Source organism: Lynx canadensis, chromosome X (assembly GCF_007474595.2).
Source record: "Lynx canadensis isolate LIC74 chromosome X, mLynCan4.pri.v2, whole genome shotgun sequence".
Classification (NCBI taxonomy): domain Eukaryota; kingdom Metazoa; phylum Chordata; class Mammalia; order Carnivora; family Felidae; genus Lynx; species Lynx canadensis.
Window position 1 is genome coordinate 31,496,613 of NC_044321.2, and position 20,045 is coordinate 31,516,657.

The 20,045-nt window shown below is 35.9% G+C and overlaps 1 protein-coding gene across 1 annotated transcript in view; it reads left to right on the forward strand.

Annotated features, from left to right (window-relative positions):
* CFAP47 (cilia and flagella associated protein 47) overlaps positions 1–20,045 on the forward strand; it is a 550,869-nt gene that overhangs the window by 445,475 nt on the left and 85,349 nt on the right. Inside the window, exon 59 of the mRNA XM_030305764.1 lies at positions 5,158–5,256. Coding sequence (XP_030161624.1) covers positions 5,158–5,256 — 99 coding nt within the window. The remainder of the gene's footprint in view (positions 1–5,157; positions 5,257–20,045) is intronic.

A 20,045-nucleotide genomic window follows, 5' to 3' on the forward strand; every position in this document is an offset into this window, starting at 1 on the left:
GTCTGATAGAGGCAGATTGTATTTTATCATGAATGCAGATTACTATTTTTTGATTAATGCTGAAGCTGAACAGCATCGTTTACTTGTTGAAGTTTTTGTCTTTCCTGATCACCTCCTCCTGCTCTTGGTATAAAATAATTAAGTAAAAATTAAGAACATACTGTCATCTAATGTACAATTGTCTTGTGAAGACCTTGGCTGTGATGAGAAGGAGAGACACGTCAGTAATTAGCAAAAGGTGGTTGTAGGGGCGCCTGGGCGGCTCAGTCAGTTAAGCGTCTGACTTCTGCCTAGGTCATGATCTTGCAGTTTGAGTTCACCCCTGCATCGGGTGCTCTGCTATCAGTGTGGAGCCCGCTTTGAATCCTCTCTCTCCCTCTCTTTCCCTCCTGCACATGCTCTCTCTCTCTCTCAAAAATAAATACTTTTTTAAAAAGTTTTCTTTAAAAAAAAAAAAGTTGATTATAGACTCAAGGAAGTCAGCATTTTAATATGGAAGACATGAGCATTTGTATAGGCAGAAAGAAGAAGACAGGATTGAGCAGAAGTTAAAGCTGTAAAAGAGGTAGGGCTTAACTGATGGGTATGGCTCTGGGAGGACCGGGATCAGACTTGAAGGAGAAGGAATAGCCTTGAACAAGAGGGGCATTTCTACCTTTGGACAGGTGGAGGTAGGGTAAAACAAACGTGGCTGTAGATAAATTGTTAGGGTGCTAGAAGGGCTTTGGAATTAAGTGCGGTTACATTTATATTTTTATCTGACGACCAGTGACAGAGTAGATTTGAATAGTAGCACAATGATTTAAAGTAATTGCTGCAGGGAATGGAGGGTGGAGCTGACAAAATTAAAATACAAAAGGCATTTGGCTGGAATTAGAAACTACAAATTTAGCTAGGCACCAAGAAAATACCGTTCTGAAGTTCGTACCACTTCTGGGGTTCGGAATTCCTGGTGTGGGAACAACATACAAGGCTGATAAATGGATCTGTCCAAGAAATGGAATTTTCAAGACAATTGCAGGCAAATCACTTCAGAAGGATGTGAATGTTATAAAAACATATTGGATCAAGATCGTTAACATTAAAAAATAAATTATGTAGGGTGCCTGGGTGGCTCAGTAGGTTAAGTGTCTGACTTCCGGTCATGATCTCACGGTCCGTGAGTTCGAGCCCGGCATTGGGATCTGTTGCTGCCAGCTCAGAGCCTGGAGCCTGCTAAAGATTCTGTGTCTCCCTCACTCTCTCTGCCCCTCCCCCGCTCAGGTTCTGTCTATCTGTCTGTCTGTCTCTCTCTCTCTCAAAAATAAATAAACATAAAAATTTTTTGAATAAATTATGAAGTAATTTGTGGCTTGTTTTTTTTCTTTAATTGGTCTGAAACACTTTTGATATATAACAGGAAAAAACAGTAAGCTTGACAATGAAAGACTTATTAGTCTTTTGTATTTTTTTAAATATGTATTTATTAATTCTGGGAGAGAGAGCAAGATCACTAACTGGAGAAGGAGAGAAAGAGAGGGACAGAATTCCAAGCAGGCTCTGCACTGTCAGTGCAAATCCCGATGCAGGGCTTGAACCTACAAACCATGAGATCACAGCCTGAGCCAAAACCAAAGGTCAGACGGTCAACCAACTGAGCCACCCGGTTTGTATTTTAAAACAGTATTTTTAATAAACTTGCTCTCTCTTGAGTAAATGTTTAGACCCTCAGATACTCCCCCTTCCTTCAACCTGAGGAGACCAGGGACCAAGAATGACACCAACCTCTGGTATCTTTCCTTTTTTCACTTTCACCCTTTCCTTTATGAAAATATTTCTCCTTGCCTTTTCTCAGTACTGAAGTCCCTCTCTCTCTCTCTCTCTCTCTCTCTGTCTCTCCCTGTCTCTGTCTCTGTCTCTGTCTCTCTCTCTCTGTCATAACCTCTTCCTTCTTTCTGTTGTGGGTTCTGTTTTTTTTCTAGCCACCATGTTCGTGTCTTATATTCATATTCTTGGCGACTGGGCCTCATAATTTGGCTTGAATTATTGAAGGGACCACAAGAAAACATGACTGACAATAAGGATAAAAATATTTAACATGTATGCCAAATATACTAATTTAAAAAGGTACTAAATTAAGACCTTCTAATTTAAATATTTGAAAATATCTTAAAATTATTTCATGAAAGGACTGTGCAATCCCTTGCTATCTTTCAAAAGAAGAGATCATCGTTTCTACAGATGCTACAGAATTCACAGAATCCCCTTACAGAAGTTGGTAGCAAGAGTCATAACACCAAGTTGGTGGTTGCTGAGTGAGAGAAGTCTCACAGTATTTCAGATCCAGCGTTCCTGATTTCTCTTTCAATAGAAAGATAGATAGATAGATAGATAGATAGATAGATAGATAGATAGATATAATAGATATACAAGATATATAGGAAAAGATATCTTTCAGAATGCACTGTTTTTCCAAGAAGGCAATGTTTTTAGAATTGCAAACTCATTCTCAAACTTTTATATTGCCAATTGTCTAATGTCTTTTCTTCTGCTGAGATTTTAGCTATTTCCATTTTAATAACTTATTTCAGAAATGCTGCCCTTTGACATTTAAGAATCTTTTATTCTATTTCATTAAATTCTATTTAATTCTTTAATTCTATTGTGTGTTGTGTCTAAGCTTTTTTTTTAAAAAAATTAATGTTTATTTATTTTTGAGGGAGAGAGTGCGAGTGGGGAAGGAGCAGACGGGGAGGGAGACACAGAGTCTGAAGCAGGCTCCAGGCTCTGAGCTGCCAGCACAGAGCCTGATGCAGGGCTTGAACCCACAAACTGTGATCATGACTTGATCATGATCATGATCATGACTGGAGCCAAAGTTGGACATTTAACCGACTGAGCCACCCAGGCGCCCTGTCTCTAAGTTTTTTTCAGTTGAACATTACACAAGGCAAGGTGTTGAAAAGATTATATTCCAGGGGTCTATTCATATCTTACTTCATGCAACCTTTAAATGGTGGGTGGGATAGGGAGGCTAGAGGGGAGATGGCCTAAACGCTAAGAGAATAGTAGAGACATCTCCAAAACAGACCGTTAATGAGTCCCATGAGGAGCAGGATACTACTTCACAAAAGCTTCAAATAACCTAGGGCACTCGCATTTGTTATACACTCACTTTTGTACCAGGCTTGAGCTCTGTAAATGTGACTATACCCAATCTTTAAAAAAAGACTCTTGGAGACTTCTCAGATACGGAACCTGAGGCTTAGAAATTTCCCAAAACCATGCAGTGAGTAAGTGATTGAACAGTGTCTTGAACTCATCACGTCTAGCTGTCTTCTCCAGGGCCACCTAACTGGCATTCTAAGTTGTCTGCTTACAGATGGTGCTTATAAAGCCCCATACTGATGAGGCTGTAAAGAATTGCACTTGCCTCTCTTTTTGCTTCTTCCCCTTAAGATCTCAGTAAAGAGGCCTCCCTTCATCCAATCAAAGGACCTCAGGAAATACCTCTGACTGCCACTCCTTTCACATTTTCTCAGCTCCTCAGATCTCTCCTTTCTCTTTTTAACTCTGCCATCAGACCCTGGTTCTGCCTCATCAACACATGCTTGGACTTCCTGTGTTGGCCTCCTTGATCAGCCTCGACATGTACCCTTGCTCAGTGACTGGTATCAGTGGACTCAGTTCCCACAATCCTCTCTGATCAATAATAATGCCCTCCACTCCAGCCCCTGCTGTCAAGGTTCCACCCTATTTAGCCAGGAATAAAGGTGGAAAAAGGAAAGGTAGCCATGGGTGGGTTTGAGTCAACACATTACAAATTAGGGCCTGATGTACCTATTAGGAATTTAAGGACACATCTCCATTATTTGTATGTGTGTGCCCTTGCTCATATAACCACATTCCAGACCTGCGAATTTGTGCTTGTTAATGGCAGGGGTTATATTCATTCATAGCTTTATTCCTACCTAAATGAGTATTTCAGTGCTGGCATATGTTGGTAGAGCAGGAATTGAATATTCAGTCACTGATTATATACTGATCATCTGTTTTGTGCTGAAAACTGTCATATGCACATTTCAAAACTACTAGATCTGTAATATACATACACAAAAACATATATACATTGTGGTATTCTATTTGTGAAATATCACTTACAGATTATATACCTAAAAGTTACATAAATGAATGACGCAGTAGTCGATGCATATAATATAGCTGTTTTGATTTCTTTTCAACTAAAATAGCTATAGTCTTGAGATTATTTACTCTTTTTGCTAAATTCAAATTTAAATGCAGTGTTAGTGATTTTATTCAAATGTTTAGATATAAGTGGATTCTTTTCCAGACACCAATAGTTTTATTGAAGAGCAAAACAAAATGACAGTAGGGATAAAGGAGTATCTAATAATTTGCTATATAAAAATATACATGATATACATATATATACATATATACACACATATATATACATATATATACTCATATATATATAAGTAATGCCCCAGTACGTATTGCTATACAAATAATGCCCCTACGTATATATTGTTTCATGTTTGAGATGTGTATTTAAGGTGTATTTCTGTAAGTAGTATTGATGGGCAAAATGGTGAATAAATGTACAATTTTACCAAGTGTTACAAAAATCCTCTTCATGGGGGTTATATCATGCACTCACATTTCTTTCCAAGGACAGTGTATTTAAAATTATATATAAATGCTTGTGCCGACAGAAATTTTTATCTTTTATATATGGTAGCACTAAAAGCAAGTACTTGTTATGTAGCTAGTATGTTTTGGGTAATTGGTTTTGTATTTATTGGTTTAAATTACTGTCAATGCATATTCATTTATGCATATGTAAATATTAACTACTGCCAGCCATTTTTAGATAGAGGGCTCAAACAGGCTCTCATTCATATCTATTGTTTGAGTAGTTTAAATTAAAATTCTAAGAATGTATGAGTTGATTTTATAATATTATAGAGAAAACCATTTATAATGTTGGCTATGTTCTTCAAAAATGGCATTTAAATGTCATCTTAAAATATACTTGGAAAAATAATTATCTGAGAAATTTCCCACTAGAGGGGAGTTTTGATTCTCTTTCAGTCTCTCCTGCTATTTTTCCTCTTGAATGTGACATTGAAGAATATCTCTTTATATTTTTATTAGGTCGGGAAAAGCCCAGGCATCTCATCCTTGACCATCACTGGGATAAGTTCTTCAGGCAGACTTCTGCTTTCAGTTTTAGTGGCCTGAGTCACACAAAAGGTATGGATTTCTGCATTATATTCTGTCCTTCTATATGGTTTTGTATTTCAGAGATGATGAAATTGTATGTCTGTTGTCTTAATACATATTTAATAATAATTATACAATTAAAAACTTGGATACAAATTTTAGCAAGTTGATAGAAACACATGGATAGTATAACCTTTATATATATTCATTACGTCTTCACCGGCTTTCATTCCATAACATAGAAGTACAATTTGTAAAATATTTTATCTTTGAGATTGTGAATGGTCAAAAGTCATACCACTTAATTAATACGTAAGTGTGTGAGTCAAAGAAGGTTTTGGAAAATTAAAAATAAATAGTATGCTAAAGCTATTCATAACCATGAAAAATAATTGCATCTTTACAAAGCTAATAATTCCCTGAAAATTTATGATAGGATGTTTATCTCTTTGTACACTATATTAATCATCCCACTTGCACCTTGATGAATAGGAAAATATCTAAGGCATTAGAAATAATGAAGTTGCCTAAAAATCTACAGCTTAAAAAATATTAATTTGCTTAAATAATATTTTAAAATTCCATTAAATTAATCATAACAGTTATGATAAAGATGATAAAATATGAATTATCTTAATACCAAAAAACTAACTGAAATCAGCAACTACTACTAGCATCCCAATACAAATAGGTTCCTGACTTTTTTCTGTGTACTAGTATTTATGTCAGCATCCTAAGTCTCATTATTTTATTTCATTTGATACAGCTCCATCATGTAGGTGTTATTCTAATTGAATTGAGGTGATTACAATTCAGAAAAATTAACTTACACAAAATCAAGACAGTTGCTTAAGGGTGAAGCTGAACCTCCTTGTATCTGACTTCAAAGTCTTTGTTTTCAATTTCTTTGTAACATTAAAAAAAATGTGAACAGGGGCGCCTGGGTGGCTCAGTCAGTTAAGCGTCCGACTTCAGCTCAGGTCACGATCTCGCGGTCCGTGAGTTCGAGCCCCTGTCGGGCTCTGGGCTGATGGCTCAGAGCCTGGAGCCTGCTTCCGGCTCTGTGTCTCCCTCTCTCTCTGCCCCTCCCCCGTTCATGCTCTGTCTCTCTCTGTCTCAAAAATAAATAAACGTTAAAAAAAAAAAATTAAAAAAAAAATGTGAACAGTTCACAAAGAGTAGGTACAGGTGGCCAAAGAATGATTGCAAATATGTTCATAGTCACTAATATTCAAATAGATGTTGATTTAAATGACAGCCGCCTAAGTTTTTGTTTTCCTTTTTGTCTTTATTTTTCATTGAAACCATGGTGAAATTTGAACACATACTGCTTCAAGGAATACAAATCACAACATAATTTCTGAAAAGCAGTTTGTGTAATACATAAAGAAACTTAGAAATTAGCCCCCTTTTGACCCAGTAGTTCCAATTCTGCTGAGATCATTTAAAGAAAGAATCAAAATATTGTATTGTTTATAATACTGAAAAGTTGAAAATCACCTGAATGCCAAATAACAACTTTATTATATTTGTATTATTTATATGTCTGCGTATATTTTAATTTTACTTACCCATTAATTATATGAGACATTTTCTTTTTTTTTAATTTCTCCCATTGGTTCTACACTTTCAGTCTTCCCACATAATGAAATCAATCAAAAAATTCAACTACATATTCTTCTTTGTAATGGGGAAAGAGTTACATGTAAATAGACATCTTTTTCTTTTACTCCTTTAATTCATCCAGATTTTGCTTTTTTGCTATATAATTATAATCTAATTTGATTCCCCTCATCTAATTAGCAAGTTTCCCATCTTCTCATTCAATAATAATAATCATTCTGTAGCTATTTACTTTTGCAGGCTGTATTCAGACAAAATCTATTCTGTTACATAGATCTGTATTTTAGGTCTTATTCCAGTGCTATACATTTTAAATCCTATAGTTTTACATTTTATTATTCTATTTCTTTCTTTTCCTGATCTTTTAAATGATTTATTTCCTTTTATCACCTGTTTATCCTTATGGAAAAAACTTAGAATAATTTTTTTTGTCAAGTTTCAAAGAAATCTCAGTAAACATTTGATTGCCATTACATTAAACCTGTAGACAAATTTGGGGAGAACTACATCTTTACAATAATCTCCTTATCCAAGACCATTTATTTCCTCATTTTCTAGCATAATGTTTATAAGTGTTAATAAAGTTCACTTTTGTGTATGACAAAAAACATAAAGCTTCCAGTGGCAGTACTTTTGTTTAAATAATCCAAATAATGGGTAAAAGGGGCCAAAAGGTAAAGTAAATAAATGCATAAATAAAAATAAAGTCCCAGGGAATTGCCTACTCTAAATGTGGAGTTGGGTATGGAAATTATTGTTTCTTTTACCAAAGTCAAGAATCTTATTTCATTAGTTTACAAACTTTATATCTCTCTGTATTAATTTTGCACTGCTCATATATGTAAATGACTTTCCTTGCTAGTTTTTTTTTTGAGTTCCTGTTGTTTATTCTTCAGCAAGTGATTTTTAACATATTTTCAAATTTATTTTTTTATTTTTTTGTATATGAAACTTATTGTCAAATTGGTTTCCATACAACACCCAGTGCTCATTCCAACAGGTGCCCTCCTCAATACCCATCACCCACCCTCCCCTCCCTCCCACCCCCCATCAACCCTCAGTTCTCAGTTTTTAAGAGTCTCTTATGTTTTGGCTCCCTCCCTCTCTAACCTCTTCTTTTTTCTTCCCCTCCCCCATGGTCTTCTGTTAAGTTTCTCAGGATCCACATAAGAGTGAAAACATATGGTATCTGTCTTTCTCTGTATGACTTATTTCACCTAGCATAACACTCCAGTTCCATCCACGTTGCATATTTTCAAATTTAAATAATAAGTAATCCAGTTAGTAATTATATATAATGTAATTTATGTCAACACAGAGCCTAACATTGTGTATTCCAATTTTAAATTTTCTACTTTGCAAAAAAGAGATTCTGAAAGTACTTTGTTAATTATAATTTATATTGTTTTTATTGTCTTCACATGGTTTTCGAATTTAATCCGGTTTTCTCCTGGATTCCTTATTGATTTCCCTAGTGTCTTCTGTGGCTTGTTTTTTTTTGTTTTTTTGTTTTTTTCAGTAAACTATGCACATCCTGCCAGTGCAGTGGGTTGACAGTTCAAGGTGCACTCCCTGCTGCTCTATATAATAAGATCTCCAAAGGGGTTTATTTTCTCTAGAAACTTTCTCTAGAAACTTTTTGTTTGCTCTGGTGTTCTTATGTGGCATTAGTGTTAGGAGTGTTTCTCATGATTTGGGGAACTTAAACATTAAGGGTACCACAGAAACAGGAGCTCTGTTTCTTACCCTGCTATTGGCATTTGTAGAGATTTAGGGATTCATCGGCCATTCTGTAAAAATTACCGTAGGGATAATCTCATATACCATGTAAAGCATTTATAACCTTAAAACTAAGTCTTTCCACCTCTACATGGAACATTTCCTTGGTGAATATTTGAGAACTATAAAGATCTTTTTTTTTTAAGTTTATTTATTTTTGAGGGAGACAGAGACCACATGAGCAGGGGAGGGGCAGAGAGAGAGAGGGAGAGAGAGAATCCCAAGCAGGCTCTGTGCTGTCAGTACAGAGCCCTGTGTGGGGCTCAAACTCACCAAACCATGAGATCATGACCTGAGCTGAAACCAAGAGTTGGATTCTTCACGAACTGAGCCACCCAGGTGCCCCAAAGATTATCTTATTCTTGACCAATGTTCACCTAAATGTATAGAGTGAAATAGTAATTTCAAGAGATAAAATAGGTGTGATATGAAAAAAAAAAAAAAGCCTAAAGAAAAACTAAGTTCTATGCTTAAATTTGGGAAATACCAGCTTAAAAAAGTTTCCTTTATGGCAGTGTTTCCTAGGGCTTTTTTTTTCCTAATGCTGTTTATATTTCCATATAGAGGAAACAACACGCTTTTGGAATCTATATCTGGCTGAGAAACATATGTTTGTAAATATTGCTCTCAGATGAACTGATTCCGCAGAGAGGTTCTAAATGTGAACACTCCAGTTTGCCATATACTGTGTCAGTACATTCAATTCAATTCAGTGAAGTGTTCAACATTAAAGGGAGACCACTGACAGCTGCTAAGACTAGTGTATGTGTCTCATTGTGAGTGCTGCTGTTTCATTTTGTGGTTAGTTCTTCTATGCATCATCCCAGTCTCAACCTGACTTCAGGAACATTTTGACAAATGTTTGACAATCAGCAAAAGGACATAGATAAAAATAATTTCTGCAAACATTCTCATATTAACTTCTTTCTAGAATTTTAGTTCCCTTGTATTCATAAAATCCTTTAATACGGGCACCTGGGTAACTCAGTCTGTTAAGTATCTGACTCTGTATTTCAGATATGGTCCTGATCGCACGGTTCATGAGATGGAGCCCCACATAGGCCTCCATGCTGAGTGTGGAGTCTGCTTGGGATTCTCTCTCCCTTTCTCTGTGCCCCTCCCCTGCTCATGCATGCATGCACACACACTCTCTCTCTCAAAATAAATAAATAAACATTAAAAAAATAAAATCTTTTAATAAAATTGAATCTCTGTATATTAAGATATTGACCAAGACTATAATTGTAGCCAGTGGCACTGTTTTTTTACATTGGAAAAAGACATTCACATCCATTTTATTCCTCTAAGGAAACTTTTTTTTTTTTCTGGAATTTTTCTTCCTTAGAATGAGTTCCATGCTATGGCATAGATAGCTCAGTACTTCATTTTGTTTTTAATAATTTCAGTGTCCTTCCTGTTATCATCCTCTAAAAATTAGTGACAGGAATTAGACCAGAGTGGGGAGGGGGCCATGGGGGGGTTGGGGGAGGGGAGAAGGAGTCTTCTGTCAGTGAAGAATGTTAACCTGCCAGGTTTTCACTTTGAAGTTCATTCTTGTCTACACATCTAATTAGGTTGAATAACCAAGAGTGAGATAAGAGTATAGGTGAATTGTGATTTCAGAAGATATGCTGCTGCAAAGCTGATACATTTATAAGACTTGAAGTGTTCTTTTTCTCTTTCACTTAGGAAGTAATCAAATGTCACTGAAGCAAAGTCAAGATTAAGCCCTTGAGAAAGAAATATCTTAGCTGTAACATTTTCCTGGGCCCTCTGACTGTGACATTTAAAAAAACAGGGCTGGGTTGTGTGTGTTGGGGGATTACTCTTATTCTATATCATGCTATAGCTCTAGAGAATAAGGTACTACTTTACAAATATATGTGTATATAAAATTAGACCTAGGACTCTAGGAAGAGATCCAAGATACACGGACTGGCATTAGACTTGTAGTCCGAGAATCTGTTGTATTCTGGTTTTGACTGTAACCTGAAAAAGTTGTATTAGCTTAAGCTAGTTTCTGTATTCTCTAGAACCTATTCTGGACATCATAAAAAATGAAAATCAGTTTTACCAAATAGGATATTTTTTGAAGAACACATACAATGGTGTACATGAAGATATTTGTAACCACTAAAATTAGGTACAAGTATTGGTTATTAGTATTATTTGTATAGGAGAAAATAGGTAAACACAAAGATGGATTCCTGGTTTTCTTCAGGTTTATAAGAAATAAGAAAAATAAATAAATAAGACTAGCATAATGCTGGTACATGCCAGGAAATATATTTCTGAAAATGAATAAAGAAATAGTTTTTTTTCTTCTGAAATCCATTTGTTTTCTAGGTGAAATAGTTGTTAACAAATGATTTTCATTTTCATCAATTACTCATTAATGAAAGAGTTTTGTTACCCTAGGTGAATACTAGTTTTCTAGAAAAGAATTTCTTATGGAACAGTAGTTATCTATTTCCCTATTTATATCTATATTTTTTAAATTATTGAACTTTGTTATTCCTTTTGATACCCCTAATCCTTTATGTATTCCACTCTTATTCAACATTTTCATTAAATAATATCACCAAGGGCACCTGGGTGTCTAAGTCAGTTAAGTGTCCAGCTTCAGCTCAGGTCATGATCTCAGGTTCTTAAGTTCGAGCCTCACGTTGAGCTCTGTGCTGACAGCTCAGAGGCTGGAGCCTGCTTCGGATTCTGTGTCTCCCTCTCTCTCTGCCCCTCCCTGGCTCATGCTCTGCCCCCCCCCCCCCCAAAGATCAATAAACATTAAAAAAAAATCACCAAATTTCAGTTATTTATATACCACTTTCACAAATTCTGACATACCATTGTATCACCTACATAATAATTTACCTAATAGTATTTTAATGGAAAACAGAGTCACTTGCCATGACCAATAGCAATGTACTCTTTGCAAGGAACTATTTCAAACACTCTACAGGGAAGTCTGGGTGACTCAGCCAGTTAAGCGTCTGACTTCAGCTTAGGTAATGATTCTCACAGTTTGAGCCCTGCATCAGGCTCTCTTCCGTCAGTGTGGAGCCCGCTTCAGATCCTCTGCCCCCTCTCTCTCTGCCCCTCCGCCGCTTGCACTCATGCCCTTTCTCTCTTAACCTCAAGAATAAATAAACATTAAAAAAAAACACTTTGCAAATATTAATGGATTTAGTCCTCACAATAACCCTTTGAGATAGATTGTATTGATACCCCTATGTTAGATATGTATACTGAGACATGTAGGAGTTATGTCCAAGATCACACCCACAATATATACTGGAGCCCAGGTTTGAATATAGGGCTGGGGCTCTACCCAACTGCACAATACTGTTATAAATAGAAGACAGCTTTAAAATGTCTATTGGTAAATAATGTAATAAAAATTTTAAATATCTGCCCAAGTTTCACTCAGAATTATCTGAAGGATAATTGTTGCAAAACACTTTTCCTGGGAAGGAGAATCTGAGAAGGAGGTTAGGATTCAGGAAGTTTATTAGGGAATGCTCTCAGGATCAATGCCACTAGGGAAGAAGAGAATGAAGCAAGACTGAACAGAGGGAGAAGGTAGAGACAAAGGTGTCAGCTCACACATGGCAAGCACCGAAAGGCTGGCTCTTCAGAGTTGCCCCAGGTGGAGATGATAAGGCTGAGATTTTATACCTCCATCTCCTTGACCACCCCACCTGTCCCCTGCCCCAGCCCACTGCCTCCATTAATCTATCATTAAATGCAATCGGCCCCAGGAAAGCAGTTCCACCTGGGTCAGTATGTATGTGAGTCTATTGTTAGACTTTCTATTTGGTTCCAGTTGTCTACTCATCTATCCTTGTGCCAGTACCGTACTACCTTAACTACCGTAACTAAATGGCAAGTCTTGATATGTGGTAACATAAGCTCTTCCAATTTTTCCTGTTTTTCAAGAGTTTTGTCTTTACTCTAAATCCTTTGTGTTTTTATCAGACTTTTAGAATCAGCTAGGTAATTTCCAAACACACACAGATACACAGATACATACACACATACATACCCCTGCTAGATTTTGTATTTGAATTGTATTGAAATTGTGCACTGATTTGGGGGTAACTGACATCTTAGAAATATTGATAGAAATATTGAGTGATTGAGTCTTTTAAATCTAGTCATTTGGCTTTTTCCTCCATCTATTTATCCAAAAGGCTGTCTATTTCTTCAAGATTTATTTATTTATTTATGAAATTTATTGTCAAATTGGTTTCCATACAACACCCAGTGCTCATCCCAACAGGTGCCTTCCTCAATACCCATCACCCACCCTCCCCTCCCTCCCACCCCCATAAACCTTCAGTTTGTTCTCAGTTTTTAGGAGTCTCTTATGGTTTGGCTCTCTCCCTCTCTTTTTTTTTTCCTTCTCCTCCCCCATGGTCTTCTGTTAAGTTTCTCAGGATCCACATAAGAGTGAAAACATATGGTATCTGTCTTTCTCTGTATGACTTATTTCACTTAGCATCACACTCTCCGGTTCCATCCACGTTGCTACAAAAGGCCATATTTCATTCTTTCTCATTGCCACGTAGTATTCCATTGTGTATATAAACCACAATTTTTTTTTTCAGTATATGAAACTTATTGTCAAATTGGTTTCCATACAACACCCAGTGCTCATCCCAAAAGGTGCCCTCCTCAATACCCATCACCCACCCTCCCCTCCCTCCCACCCCCCATCAACCCTCAGTTTGTTCTCAGTTTTGAAGAGTCTCTTATGCTTTGGTTCTCTCCCACTCTAACCTCTTTTTTTTTTCCTTCCCCTCCCCCATGGGTTTCTGTTAAGTTTCTCAGGATCCACATAAGAGTGAAAACATATGGTATCTGTCTTACTCTGTATGACTTATTTCACTTAGCATAACACTCTTCAGTTCCATCCACGTTGCTACAAAAGGCCATATTTCATTCTTTCTCATTGCCACGTAGTACTCCATTGTGTATATAAACCACAATTTCTTGATCCATTCATCAGTTGATGGACATTTAGGCTCTTTCCATAATTTAGCTATTGTTGAGAGTGCTGCTATAAACATTGAGGTACAAGTGCCCCTATGCATCAGTACTCCTGTATCCCTTGGGTAAATTCCTAGCAGTGCTATTGCTGGGTCATAGGGTAGGTCTATTTTTAATTTTTGGAGGAACCTCCACACTGTTTTCCAGAGCGGCTGCCCCAGTTTGCATTCCCACCTCTTCAAGATTTATTTAGGGCCATTTTGTCTGTGCTGATTTGATATGTCAGCATTATCATAGACTACACTGCCATGTGTATTTGGTTTCTTTCTGAGTTATCACTACAGTTCCACTGATCTGTCTTTGAGAGCTGAAACTACACTATTTTAATTAGAGAGGCTTATAATGTCTTTTAAGATGTGTTGAAGATAGCTCTCTGACATTACTTTTCCTTTTCAGAGTTTTACTGGCTATTCTTTCTTGTTTATGTATCCATATGACCTTTATAATAAACTCAATTACCTCCAGAGAAAACCTGAAAGAATATTTATTGGAATTATTTAAAATTTATCATTTAAATTTTAACTTTATACCTGTAAGAAAAATGACATTTCTGTGATACTGAATCTTTGGTTCAATGTCCATTTTATGTATTTTCACTAGTTCGTCAACTTTTTGTTTTCAGAAATGTTTAACCTGTATTTTTTTATGTATTTTCAAATATATTTTTTATATATTTTGCATGTTTCTAATGGACAAATCGTGCTCAAAATAATTATATATTAATTATATTATATATTATATTAGTATATAAATTATATTAATTATAATATAACCATTATAGTAATAATTATATTACTGATAGATAATATATCTCATTTTTTGTGATATTAGAGGAACAGTAAATACACAGTTTTTTGTCAAATAATGTAAGCTACTTTTGTGATTATTTATACTTAGTATTTTATTACCAATTTTAAATGCAGCAACTATTTTCTCTTATTGCTTCCTAGAATACATAAAGGCTTTACTGAAAACAATAAGAGTATTCTTTGCTCAAGAATAGAAAATCTTTAATCATTTTCATGAGAAAGATTAATATAATTAAAGATATTATATAATGACTATTATATCACTTTAGTACTCTTGGTATTCTCTGATGCAGTAGTAAAAAGATTAGCATACTCTTCAAAACATTCTACACAATGTTAATAATCTCTGTAAGGACTAATTAAATTTTATCTTTACTTTTTTTTTTTTTTTTAATTTTTTTTTTTTCAACGTTTATTTTTGGGACAGAGAGAGACAGAGCATGAACGGGGGAGGGGCAGAGAGAGAGGGAGACACAGAATCGGAAACAGGCTCCAGGCTCTGAGCCATCAGCCCAGAGCCTGACGCGGGGCTCGAACTCACGGACCGCGAGATCGTGACCTGGCTGAAGTCGGACGCTTAACCGACTGCGCCACCCAGGCGCCCCTATCTTTACTTTAAAGAAAAGATTTAGAGCCCCACTTGAGTTTGTTGTCATCAGAGTAATCACAACATTAGGAAAGCCTCTTTCTGGTTACACAAATATTCCTGGCCAATAAATGCATATGGACGATCCCTTTCACCATATTGCTCTATTCTACTTAAATTTCTTTTTTTTCTTTAAAACATCAGCAGGCCTTTTTTTATCACATAATTTTCTACATATAAATAAAACAAACCAGATATAATTTTAGTTAGTGTCATTTTCATGTAATTTAAAATTTTTTCAGTATTCTATTTTAGCTTTATTTAAATATGGATATATGGGGAGACAGGTAAATATTAGTTAACATCCCTTTGTTCTTTGACAATTAATGCCTCTGTTGTCAACATGAAGCCATTCAGGCTTTTTGTAAGTTATATTTGCATAACTTTTGCTCATTTTAAATGATACTAGGTGAGTTTTTCTTATTAATTTTTTTTTAATTTGAGAGAGAGAGAGAGAGAGAGACAGTGAGAGAGAGCGTGAACAGGGAAGAAGGGCAGAGAGAGAGAAAAAGAGAATTCAAAGCAGCCTCCCCCCTCAGAACCAAGCCTGAGGCAGGGCTCGATCTCATGACCCTGGGATCATGACCTGAGCCGATACTAAGAGTGGGATGCTCAACCGACTGAGCCTCCAAGGTGCCCCAATATTAGGTTGTTTTTACCTCTGTCATTAATTTGTAAAACTTTTTAATATTATCCATTAAAATTCATTTTTGGTGTCTCCATGAGAGATACTTCTTTTTTTTCTTTTAAAGTTTATCTATTTATTTATTTAATACTCTCTATACCCAAGTGGGATTCAAACTCACAACGCTGAGATCAAGAGTCATGTGCTCTTGAGGTGCCTCAGTGGCTCAGTCAGTTGAGCGTCTGCTTTCACCTCAGGTCATGATCTCACGGTTTGTGGGTTCAAGCCCTGCGTTGGGCTCTATGCTGATAGCTTGGAGCCTGGAGCCTGCTTTGGAGTCTGTGTCTCCCTCTCTCTCTGCCCCTCCCCCACTTGTGCTGTCTGTCAAAGATGAATAAATGTTAAAAAAATAAAAAATAAAAAAAGTAAAGAGTCACGTGCTCTTCAGTCTGAGCCAGCCAGGCACCCCTCCCTGAAAGATATTTTTTCTAATCTATTATTTGTTTATTGTGTTTAATTATAGTTTTTCCCATATTTTTTTCTGCTATTTTATGGTTAAATTATCCTGTCTTTATATCCTCTGGGTCACCTGTCTTGGTTAGAAAGATTTTATTCTCAGGGTGCCTGGGTGGCTCAGTGGGTTAAGCATCTGACTTCAGCTCAGATCATGATCTCACAGTTCGTGGGTTCGAGTCCTGTGTCAGGCCCTGTGCTGACAACTCAGAGCCTGGAGCCTGATTTGGATTCTGTGTCTCCCTCTCTCTTTGCCCCTCCCCCACTTGCGCTCTGTCTTTCTCTCTCAAAAATAAATAAAATTAAAAAAACATTTATGATAACAACAAGTCCCTGCAATTCCTAGGCAAAAATCTAACAAAATATGTACAGTACCTATATACCAAATAGTAGAAAGCACTGATGAAATAAATCCAATAAACCTTAGTAAATAGAGTTGCATCATGCTCATTGACTAAAAACCTAATTTTGTTAAAATGTCCGTGCTCTCCAATTTGATATATAGATCCAGTGCCTTTCAAATCTATTTTTCATGAGACTATTTTTGTAGACATTGATAAGCTGATTCTAAAATATATATGAAAAGACAAAAGAGTTAGAATTCCCAAAAAGATGAGGAAGAATGAAACTGGAAGATTTACATTGAAGATTTTAAGATGTACAGGCATACCTTGGAGACATTGCAGATTTGGATCCAGATCCTCTGCAATAAAGCAAATATGGCAGTAAATGAGTCAAATGAATTTTTTGGTTTCCTAGTGCATATAGAAGTTACGGTTACACTATAGTGTAGTCTCCTAAGTTACAATAACATTATGTCTGAAAAGCAGTGTGCATAGCTTAATTAAAAATTAATTTATTACTCTAGACTCTCTTTATAAATGTTTACTTTTGAGGGAGAGGCACGCACTAGGTGTTGTATGTAAGTGATGAATCACTAGATTCTACTCCTGAAACTAATATTACACTATATGTTAACTAACTGGAATTTAAATAAAATCTTGAAAAGACAAAAAAAGATTTATTACTAAAAAATGTTAGCCATCATTGAAACCTTCAGCGAGTCATAATCACTGATCAAAGATCACTTTAACAGATGTAAAAATACTGAAAAGGTTTAAAATGTGTGATTACCAAAATGTGACACAAAATAAGCAAATGTTGTTGGGAAAATGGCACTGATAGACTTGCCTGATGCAGGGTTGCCCAAACCTTCAACTTGTTAAAAAAAAAAAAGGAAGAAAGAAAGAAAGAAAGAAAGAAAGAAAGAAAGAAAGAAAGAAAGAAAGAAAGAAAGAAAAAGACAAACGGCATTATCTGAGAAGCACAATAAAGTGAAGCACAATAAAATGAGGTATGCCTGTACCTAAAAATCTACATTATTTTATATTGACTAAACAGACATCTAGACAATTTGTACTGACTAAAGATGGACATAAAGATCAAATGAACAGGAAAGAAAACCCAGGTTTAGACCCATACACATATAGTTAACTGAATGTTTGGGGTCTGAAGAAATACTAAACACCTGATTGATACAAGCATGGTCCACTGATAGGTGATCAGATTAGATGGTGAAAGTTCAAAGAGAAGGAATATTTGCATCATCTCAAAGTATTTCCACTAGATGTGTATTAAATACTAAAATACTAACTTACATTGGAGAACTTGGCAGATACCATCTTAACGAAATAAAGATTAACATGACCAATAATAAAATATATCAATATCATATATCCCTTGATAATCGGACACAGAGAAGAAGAAATAATCTCCTTGGTATTATTCCCCCCAAAATATACCCTCAATCTTATGAGAAAACATCAGAAATTCAAACTGAGGGGCATTCTATAAAATAAATTAACAGTGCACTTTTTTTTAATGTTTATTTATTCTGAAAAAGAGAAAGAGAAAGAAAGAGAGAGGGCATAAGCAGGGGGAAGGGGAGAGAGGAGAGAGAGAATCCCACATTGACAGCGTGGAGCTCAATCCCATGAACAGAACCATGAGATCATGACCTGATCCAAAATCAAGAGTTGTACGCTTAACTGACCAAGCCACCGAAGTGCCCCACCAGTACACTTTAAAAGTATTAAGATCATAAAAGACAGGGAATGGCTGAGTCACAGATTGAAGGATACTCAAGGGACATGCCATCTAAATGCAATGCAGAATCTTGGCTTGGGTCCTGTGATATAAAATAACATTAGTGGAATACCCAATGATATCTGGATAAAGTATATAGTTAGTTAATCGTGTTGTACCAATGTTACTTTCTTAGTTTTGATAATTCTATATTTTCACATAAAAGATTATTTTTAAAGTCAGTTAGAAAATATTATCTCTGGAATTATTCCAAACACTAACTATCTTTTTATTTTATTACTCAAAATCTATAGCATGTTTTATAATTTCTGTAAGACTATGTGAGTCTAAAATAAAATAAAATAAAAAAACGATGTGAGTCTTTCTTTGTGTCAGGTAAATTTGGGATGGTAATGTGATGATAAATTGAGTTTTGGTTGCTAATTTACAAAAAATAGAACAAGGGGTGCCTGGTTGGCTCAATCAGTTAAGCACCCAACTTCGGCTCAGGTTATGACCTCACGGTTCATGGGTTTTGAGCCCCACGTTGGGCTCTGTGCTGACAGTTCAGAGCCTGGAACCTGCTTTGGATTCTGTGTCTCCCTCTCTGTCTGTCCCTCCCCCGCTCATGCTCTGCCTCTCAAAAATAAATAAACATTAAAAAAAAAAAGTAGAACAAGGAGGATTCCAATGCTAGCTGGTTAGTTTATGTTAATTCCTAAAAAATTATTGCTATGTCATCAAAACCAGGTAGAATGCTTATAATGAAAACAAACACGAATAGTAATAATAGCATGGATTGATTATGAGCAAACTCTAACACTTTAACCTAGTTTTACAGATCTTCCTTGACTTAGGATGGGGTTATATCCCAATAGAGCCATTGTAAGTTGAAAATAACATTAAGTTGAAACTGCACTTAACACCTCTAGCCTACTAAACATCAAAGCATAGCCTAGTCGACCTTAAACCTTTAAACCAGAACATTTCCCTTAGCCTGCAGTTGGGCAAAATCATGTAAGACAAAAGGTATGGAATATCTCAAGTAATTTGTTGAATACCAATGTGAAAGTGACAAACATAAAGCATACCACTTGTTCACCCTCGTGATTAGGTGGTTGACTGGGAGCTGTGGCTCATTGCCACTCAATACCCAGCATCATGAGAGTGTCGTACACTAGCCCAGGAAAATATAAAAATTCTAAATTCAAAGTACAATTTCTACTGAATGTGTACTGCTTTTGCACTTACAAGGGACGGTCTCTATTTTGCTAAACTCTCAAATCTTAGGAAATATGTAATACTTAGGTTCTTCATTTTCTACAAGGCATTAGATTCCATTATGAGATCCTTGTGATACAAGTAAATGCATTCCAGTATATTGAACATTTGTATCCAAAACTCCTGATAAATGGACATTTACTCTGTCATGATAGTCACTCCCTTTCCTTATGCTTTCAGCTCCCGTGTTTGTCTTCCTTCTTCTGTTCACTAGGCAAACCCACAACCATGGTGAATTTAGTCAATGATTGCTGCATTAGTACTGTATAACAAACAACCTCATAATCTCAATGTTTTCTAACCATAAACACTCTTTTTCTTGCTCGTGAATCTGCTGATTAGCTGAGTAGCTCTTCTTTAGATTTTCTATCAGTTTCAGGGCTGCTCTATATGTTTACTCCTTGTGGGA